The following is a 9,109-nucleotide window of genomic DNA, read 5'->3' on the forward strand; positions in this document are numbered from 1 at the left end:
TGCTGAAAAATGTAAAGCAGTGACTTTTAATATCCTTTTTAAAAGGCATTAACACATCAATTCAAACTGATGCGCATGCATAGTTCTGTAGTGTTTAAGTTTTTCAATATCACATTGTCAAAAACGGTCTTTAAAAAGGAACACAGAAACATAGAAAAAGTATTATGTTCATGAAAGAGAACATTATTTACTGAGGTTTGGATAAGAAAAAAATTTGACTTTCCAAACCCTTCGATTGAGGTGTCTTGAATATTTTTCCCATTTCTCCTGAGACAAACACTTTTCTTCTTACGTCACCTTCATCCCCTGTCGAATAATTTGATAATTAAAATTGAAATACATGTACAAATCCACTATATACAAAAAATATACTAAATACAAAAATGAGTAACGAATATGCCTATAATCCTGGAGGGTGTCCGGACCTATAGACCTTTTCTTATTCAATTCTACTTTGTTGTAGCGAAACAAACCATGCCAAAATAGAGGCGGTTATCGGGACAGACTTTTCCATTTTCTACTTTAACCAGCTGCTTAAAGATATTTATCCTGTATGTGCAAATACCACTTATTACAGGTAATAATTCTTTACCATTTATTACAGGTAATAATTCTTTACCACTTATTACAGGTAATAATTCTTTACCACTTATTACAGGTAATAATTCTTTCAATTCTTTGAGCTTTCCCAGATACATGTTACACCTTGTGTGATGCCTATCAATCATTTATTTCTGTTTGCAGTTCATATCATTTGGAGATTACGTCAGAGATAATGTTAGAGTGAATTCAGAATAATTATGTTTATTGACTCGTTTATGATTAAACACGATTTTTAAAAAAATTTGATGCTATGTCATGTAATTAATGTTTGACATTTCTGTATTCTTTTATTATGTTGTGTTTTAGCTGTATTGTGATAGACAACAGCGGATTCCTGGTTATGCATCCGTATTATATTGAAACAACGTCTCCAATAAAAGAATCTATCCATATCACCTACATGGTAATATTAGAATGCTATATTGCACTTAAATCAAACACAATATTATACAAAGAATCCTCTCATTTAAAATGTAAATTAACAAGTTTATTTAACTAAAAACAGAAGAGGGTAGCTCATTTACAACACAATGTACAGAACAAATCATGTTTATAAACTTTTAAATTGAATTAGGTTATATATGATTTTTAAGTTTGAATTCTTAACAGTACATTTCCAGTGATTTTGCTTTGTTTACAGGAGGGTAAGATATCGCGGTCGCTAATAGCAGCTGGTTTAATGTTCCGAGAGCCATGCAGAGACACAGAGAAGAAAAAGGAACAATTTACATATAGAGTACGCACACTCCAAAAAAAAGGAACAATTTATATACAGAGGACATACATTCCAATAAAGGAACAATTTACATACAGAGTACATACACTTCAAAAAGGGAACATTTATACACAGAGTACATACATTAGAAAAAAAAACAATTTATATACAAAGTACATGAATTCCAAAAATGGAACAATTTATATAGAGATCTAGAGTACCTAAATTCCAAAAAAGGAACAACTTACATACAGAGTATGCACATGTACACTCCAAAAAAGAACGATTTATAAAGAGTACATACATTCCAGAAAAGAGCAATTTACAGAGTACATACACTCCCATACATTAGGAAAAAAACAATTTATATACGAAGTACATAATTTCCAAAAATAGAACAATTTATATACAGATCTAGAGTACCTAAATTCCAAAAAAGGAACAATTTACATACAGAGCATGTACATGTACACTCCAAAAAAGAACGATTTATAAAGAGTACATACATTCCAGAAAAGAACAATTTACAGAGTATATACACTCCCAAAATGGAACAATTTATATAGAGAGTACGTACACTCCAAAAAAAGAACTATTTACACACAGAGTATGCATACTCTCAAAATAATTAACAATTTACATACATCGTACAAACACTCCAAAAAAGGAACAATTTACATGCTGAGTACGTACTCTCCAAAAAAGGAACATACAGAATAGGTACACTCCAAAAAAGGAACAATTTACTTGCAGAGTACGTACACTCCAGAAAAGAAACGATTTACATACAGAGTACACTCCAAAAAAGGAACAATTTACATGCAGAGTACGTACACTCCAAAAAAAGGAACAATTTACATTAAAAGTTTGTACACTTCATTCATGAATACCTGTAATCAGTAGTACAACATTGATTGCAAACATTGATATTCAAGCTTATAGTAAAATAATGAGTGATCTGCAACACACTATTAGGATTGTCCAAAAAATCTGTAGTTTCCCCCTCTAGTTTTTCTTTATTTATTTTTGATTTTTAGACTTTTAAGACTTTTAAGACTTAAATTCAAAATTTGTCCTTGCAATAAGATCTTTTCTTGTTTCAAATGAAACTCGCCAGCTCCTTTTCCGGAAGTCGAATAGTTTCTTCTGAAACGAGAAAAGATCTCCTTATTGCGAGAACAAATTTCAAAATGAAGTATGTAAATTGTACATCATCTTTTGTACAGGTCAGATTGCCACAGAGCCATCCGAATGGAATAGTCGATTCCATAGAGGGGTATGAAATGCGCCCAGTTAGTGGTTCAAACGTCTTTCTTGTTTTAAAACAAAGGGGACTTAAGGAGGAATCACCATGCTGTTCTGAATTGGTATTTCCTCTACACATCATTTACCATATGATCAAACCAGTTTTTTGTGTTTTCTGAAAAAAAGATCTAATGACTGGAAAGAGAGATAATTTCCACCTAAAATATAATTCAAAACTATCCGACACTTTATTTCATTAGGTGATCCTTATTTAGTCAAATATTTCTTTGTTGTAAGACAGACAAATCACATGGCGCAAACATTAAATTGTATTTCCTTTTGCTAATATTTTACTTTTTTGCACCCATTTTTTTACCACTTAAAAATTGGAATATTTCTGTCTTTTCATATAAAATTCAAACTTTATCAACTATCATATGCAGCATTTTTATGATTATCGAATATTATTTCCCTGCAAAAGGGAAAAAATAGAAAACTCTTGCTGATGGACGCACTTTATTTTACAAGTATAGATAACAACGTGATATTACGTCTCAAAAAGCATCGCTTCGTTATGTTTTTCTAATAAATTTATTATGTATTACACTAAATATTATTTTCAGATATACCTCATATTTTTGCTTTATGTTATGAATATAATTTTTTCCCTTGTTATAACTGTGTCAAATTTTCTCCATATCTGATGAAACATAAAATGATTTTTCTATAAAAAAAATTAATGCTCGCATCATGTTCCATTTCTTTTCCCATTTGAAAATAATGCATCGTTGTTGATGGAAATCAATTTTGGGAATTTTGTATTTTGTAAGATAAAATTTAGAATAGAGGGCATTACACATTAATATTTGATCAATTATATAAATAGAAAGGATATCACTTTCTAGAGTTCCGAACCCCCCAGCAGAGTGCAATGCGGAGCAGGACAATGTACTTGCCTTTGCTTCAAGAGCCTGGATTTTAACGACTGTGAAAATAAATATACAAACCTGTAAGTAAACTTTCCTGTCTACAATAGCTGAACTATGTCATGACAACAACCCCTTGTTTACTGCCCTGAAATTTCACGGACATTAAATGAAATTATTTGAACATTTTTTAAGTTTTATATTTTATTTTATTTTATTTTATTTTATTTATTTATTTTATTTTATTTTATTTTTTTTGGATTCAGGGATGAGAATGTTCCTTGTAATCCTAAATTACCAATTCTTGGTTCTGTCAGTCCACCTGAGGAAGATAGAACTAGATATCTAGATACCTGCTTTCCAACAAGCTGTCCTTGTCGAAAAACAGAAAGGCAAGTTATTTGAAAGTAGTACACAGCGAAGGTCAAATTAACATAAACTCAAATAATTAAAGCTATCTTTAATTTTTAAAGATATCGTCAATTCATTTGATGCGCGAAAATATTCAGTTGAAGATCTCTTTAAACTTTAACAATTAATGATATATTCGGTTCTTATTTCTTGCGCGCATTATTCATTTGTTGGTATCATTGCGCGCATTATTCATTTGTTGGTATCATTAATTTGTTAAAGTGATATCAGCAACAATTGAAATCATGAGAGCAATACTTGATTTGATGTGCGCTTCAATTGAATTTTTGTGAGCAATAATTGATTTAATACTTAATAAGTACTGCTCTTATCAATTCAATTGATGCGCGCATCAATTGAGTTAATGCGCACAAAAATTAAAATATTTCTATATTCAACTGATTTAATGATATCATTAGTTCAATAAATGAGCGCAGGTAAAAATTTTTTAAAGAGAGAAACAATTTAACATATTCAATTCAACATATCAATAATTTATGTAATCATCTCTTAAATTGAATTATTGCTCTCTTTAAAATAATTCCCTCCTCTAGCAAAGTATTAGTAAAAAAGGTAAAGATATTTTCAATTAGATGAAAGAGAAGAAGAAATCATACATACCGAGGTCTATATTGCGCGAAAATTAAATCCATCAATGTCTGCGTCATATTGTTAAGCAGAGTAATTGAATTGATGAGAGCGATAATTCAGTTGATGCATGCATCCATTCATTTTATTAGAACAATTTGATTTGATGCGCCCATCGATCCGATTATTGCGAACAATAATTGAATTAATGATATTTTCAAAGAATTAATTATTCTTTATGTTAGTTTGTAGTTTGTAAATTCCTTTCGGGAAAATAAATTTATGGAATAAATTATGGAATGTGTTCGTTAATCAAATATTGAATTATTATTTTTTGAAAGATGTAGTCTCAAAACTGCAGTTCTGTGTGCAAACAAATTGAGTAGTGCATTATGAAAATTTGTTTACAAACACCGTTGAAGTTATGAGACTACGTCTTTAAAAAATAAAATATTCAGTGCTTATATTTACATTTTTTAAATCGTTGCCTCATCTGCAAATATGATTTACATTTCAAAATTCCTGTAGTATCCTTTGAGTAAGTTACAATTAATGGAAGAACCATTCCCATAGCTACTACCGTTAAATTTTTCAACGTGAGCGTAATTTTGATTAGGGCTTGCACGGCGTTCAGAGTTTGTTATGTCAAAAAACCCCTAACTTTTGATTTCCCCATCTGTATTATGGTGTATTGAATGCCGAAGTTTTTTTTACACATTTTATTAGCAAAATACATATGGGAAATAGATATTGCTGATTTAACAATTGCAAACTTGAGTTTTACCTGCTAAGCGATAGCGGAGTTGGAAGTTTTACAGTCACAAAAAACAAATGAGAAATTATTCCCATTCTATAGCAATTTTTACATTTTGTTTGAGTTTTACGTCTTGTGTCATTGAGTTTTGTTACATGAAATACGTCATGAAACATTGTGTTTTTGAATCGTTTTATCATTATGTCACAAGCAAAAGCCAATCAAAATGCTGATTACAAAACAGACACATTTGAATACTAGTAGTATGTTATGTGATATGTAATCTTATTCTATACACCTGTATATATTTTATATATTTTATAGTGAGTGCTTTCGTACATCTGGCTGTTCATGGTGTACAAGTACGAAGGAGGGAAAATTGTTTGATTTGATTGGAGGATTTTGCGATTTGAAGGAATCTTGTCCTAACCAAATGTGCGTCGAAAAAGGTAAAAACATACAGAATATTGTTTTGACATTTTTATGTCTGTTTAAACTTTGTCACAATAACACAAAAATAACATTAAGAGTTTAAACTCATTTTGGAAGATAAGGTAGTTAGAAACAACAAACAATTATATGTAGCCTAACAAATTCAGATAATTTAATTATCACAGGTGTACAATGGAGTTGAACATTGAAAAGAAACTGTATATTGTTTGCCATTGTACTTATTTTATTTGGCTTCGAATATGTTATCAAAAAAGACTCTCTATTAGATTGCAGTTCTAAATGTTGCAATGCAGAGTGTGACTCAAAGGAAAGTAATTCATTGGTGGAAATAGTTGCTCCTACTGTATCCGTAGTGGTCATTATTATCGTCGTCATTGTCGTCGCCATCATCGTCTTCTTCGTTATACGAAAAGGACGATCTCAAACAGATGACACATACTTTGACCCTGTTCATACTGGGTCCGACTTTTCCAGTAGCCAGTTTGACTACAATGCCGCTACTGATTACGTCACAATACCTGAACTACCTGAACTAAGTGCTCGTGCAGAAGAAAATTTAAAAATAAAAGATGGCAAAGAATAAAGGAGTGGGTGAGAAAAAATTATGAATATCATACAATATCGTATCTTATCATCTGGTTGAGAACCATTCTTATGAGTATGGAGAAGATACCTGGTATACATGTATTTGATACATAATGGTATCTCAGTGTGATGAGCGTGTAATATTTTGGTAGCTCTTTTATTGAAGTTTATGCCTTGGAGATACTGTTTAACATCATTTTTTTTTTATCAAAAACGATAGGATCGTAAAATTGAATCTTCCTTGTGGTCCTAGGTTTTGATCTGTTCATCTCTTTTCTCTACCATATTATCGGCTTCAGAACACGTTTAAGATTTTATATATATATATATATATATATATATATATATATATATATATATATATATATATATATATATATATATATATATATATATACTGTATATATTCCATATCTTCCTTTTTACCATCAGCTTCAGATATTCACCCCCTTATACAGTGGAAAGCTCATAGGATATCATTTTCGTATCCACACTTTATATCCCTACGGCGCGTGGAGTAATGTAAATTAACAAATACATGTGCATGATGGTAAAGAAGTATTCCCAATAATTCAATTGTAGAAATTGATGGATGTGGTACAGGTTTGATAAAATGGTAATCTTCCAAATTCGCAAATGATGAATTGATTTATGAAGTTGAGATTGAGATAACAGATCTGACTCTGTCATTTCCAAGTAAAGGGAAGCCTGTCTCACAGCACCCGATGCCTGAATTGCGTTTTGAATAAGTAGAAGAAACCGATATTGATTAATACCTCAACGACCAAGAAAACAAAAACACGTGGAAAAAACATCTGCTGATATGAATTAACTGAAATCGTTTCTTGAAACTCAAAATGAGAACCGACCAATAGAAACAATTCCTCCCTCAGATTTGAATTTGAATAATGTAATTTTTTTGAGTGTCCGAAAGCTAGATGGTTCTTATGAACCAAATACAATTTGATCATTCACGGGTAGCTATGATTGACATTTACGCAAAATGAAGTATGGATGTCAGATTGATTCAAGCATTGAATTTGTTAAAGTGCGTGAAGTTCTCCAGGCAAAACAGCAGCGTTGTCTCAAAAGCAAAGGTAAAGGAAATCAATCAAAAAAAGGCAGACCCTTTATAAATAAACTATGGGAATGTGGTCTGTTAGGTGTATTAAGTCCTCAGAATATATTAAACTCATGTTGGCTATTCAATTTTGTTTCGGACAGAGATATTCAAATGAACATAGATCCATGTCGTAGGGAGACATAATCCAAGAGGTGTTCGAGTTGTCAAACCCAAAATGTGGGCAAATACTGATGCGCCGGATCGATGTTGCTATTTACAAATTATATTCAGAAAAGAGGCCCAATTATTTTTCAAAACCTGATGACCCATTTTATTTAGCCACACATACTCACAATGCAACACGCAATGTCAGTTCCTGACTAATGGTTTAAAAGACAGCCAACGTTGGCGTTAATAAATTATCATCATTAATGAAGAGAATGGCAAATGCAGTTTGTATTGGTGGAGACAAAAAATTCGATCAATAACCACAGCGCTCGAAAATATTTAGTACAAAAATTAAGCACAGACTATGAATCAAATCATACAAATAACTTGCCATAGCAAAAACAACATATCCCCGAATCATACAAATAACTGGCCATAAAAACATCCAGTCCATTAATAATTAGAGCAGAATCAATAATAATCGAAACAAAAGTATTTCTGGTATCCTTTCGAACTCAGTACCTCCCCTAATCAACCCTGGATCCACCGCATTTACAATTCAATCACAAATACTGCTGTATGGATACAAACACATCAAACACTGGAAGTTCGACGATTGTTGATGTCATAGGAGGCACTCAAAACTTCTAGAATGGAGACGAAAATTCATGGCGGGAAAATTATTGTAAATATACAAGAATGCTCAAACACAACGCCTCGGAAAAGCCGTGTGTCATCTATGGCACAGACTCGTATGACTATCGTTAATTATAATCGTGAATATCTTAATTTGTCAAATTTCTGATTATTGCATACCAAATGCTCATTCATGATTTAAAAAGAAAAACTGCTAAAATACATTCTTTCTTTTATTTCTGTACAAACTATTTCTAACAGCGTAATATTATCTACACATTAATAATGTTATTTTCCCCGAGGTAACCTCTTTTTATTGGAAAAAAAAATATTAAACGGATTGTTATTGAAAAAAATATGTGATAAAAAGAATCTCCCGCCGTGTGTGGTTGGATATGATTCTTAGCCATCCATAAACCATGGGATATCAAACCTCGTTATCTCGAACTCGAAGGGACCGAGAGAAAACTTCAAGATATCCGAGGATTCGAGGGTAAAAATACTTAAAGAATAAGTAGTTGGGACATGTAAATCACTTCGACATATCCATGGTATTCGAGATATCAGTGTTCGATATAACGAACTTCAACTGTGACGTATATATATATATATATATATATATATATATATATATATATATATATATATATATATATATATATATATATATATATATATATATATATATATATATATATATATATATTTATGTATGTATGTATATAAAATCATCTCTTTTTTGTAACTTAAGAAATAACATATACATATATATAACATATACATGTTTTAAAAGTCGATAACATATTCCTCTAACAGAAATGACATTTAACATGTATGTTTATTCTGATGACGTACTACTTCAGTTTGACATATTACCGTCAAGTGAATAGAAGCCTTATTTATTTAGCCTCTGATTATTTTATTCTCTACGCTTGTTTATTCAATATTTTTTTATTATAATA

General features: G+C 30.9%; 1 protein-coding gene across 1 annotated transcript in view; it reads left to right on the forward strand.

Annotated features, from left to right (window-relative positions):
- The window catches only part of LOC133187288 (VWFA and cache domain-containing protein 1-like), a 33,459-nt gene extending 26,967 nt beyond the window's left edge, over positions 1–6,492 (forward strand). The window contains exons 16-23 of the mRNA XM_061322650.1: positions 464–577; positions 910–1,006; positions 1,244–1,339; positions 2,545–2,685; positions 3,469–3,572; positions 3,756–3,885; positions 5,571–5,691; positions 5,962–6,492. Coding sequence (XP_061178634.1) covers positions 464–577; positions 910–1,006; positions 1,244–1,339; positions 2,545–2,685; positions 3,469–3,572; positions 3,756–3,885; positions 5,571–5,691; positions 5,962–6,278 — 1,120 coding nt within the window. The 3' untranslated portion in view covers positions 6,279–6,492. The remainder of the gene's footprint in view (positions 1–463; positions 578–909; positions 1,007–1,243; positions 1,340–2,544; positions 2,686–3,468; positions 3,573–3,755; positions 3,886–5,570; positions 5,692–5,961) is intronic.
- The last annotated feature ends 2,617 nt before the right edge of the window (positions 6,493–9,109 follow it).

The sequence above is a fragment of the Saccostrea echinata genome, unplaced genomic scaffold (genome assembly GCF_033153115.1).
Source record: "Saccostrea echinata isolate AGI-Se365-2 ecotype Australia unplaced genomic scaffold, CSIRO_AGI_Sech_v1 ptg000014l, whole genome shotgun sequence".
Taxonomy (NCBI): Eukaryota; Metazoa; Mollusca; class Bivalvia; order Ostreida; family Ostreidae; genus Saccostrea; species Saccostrea echinata.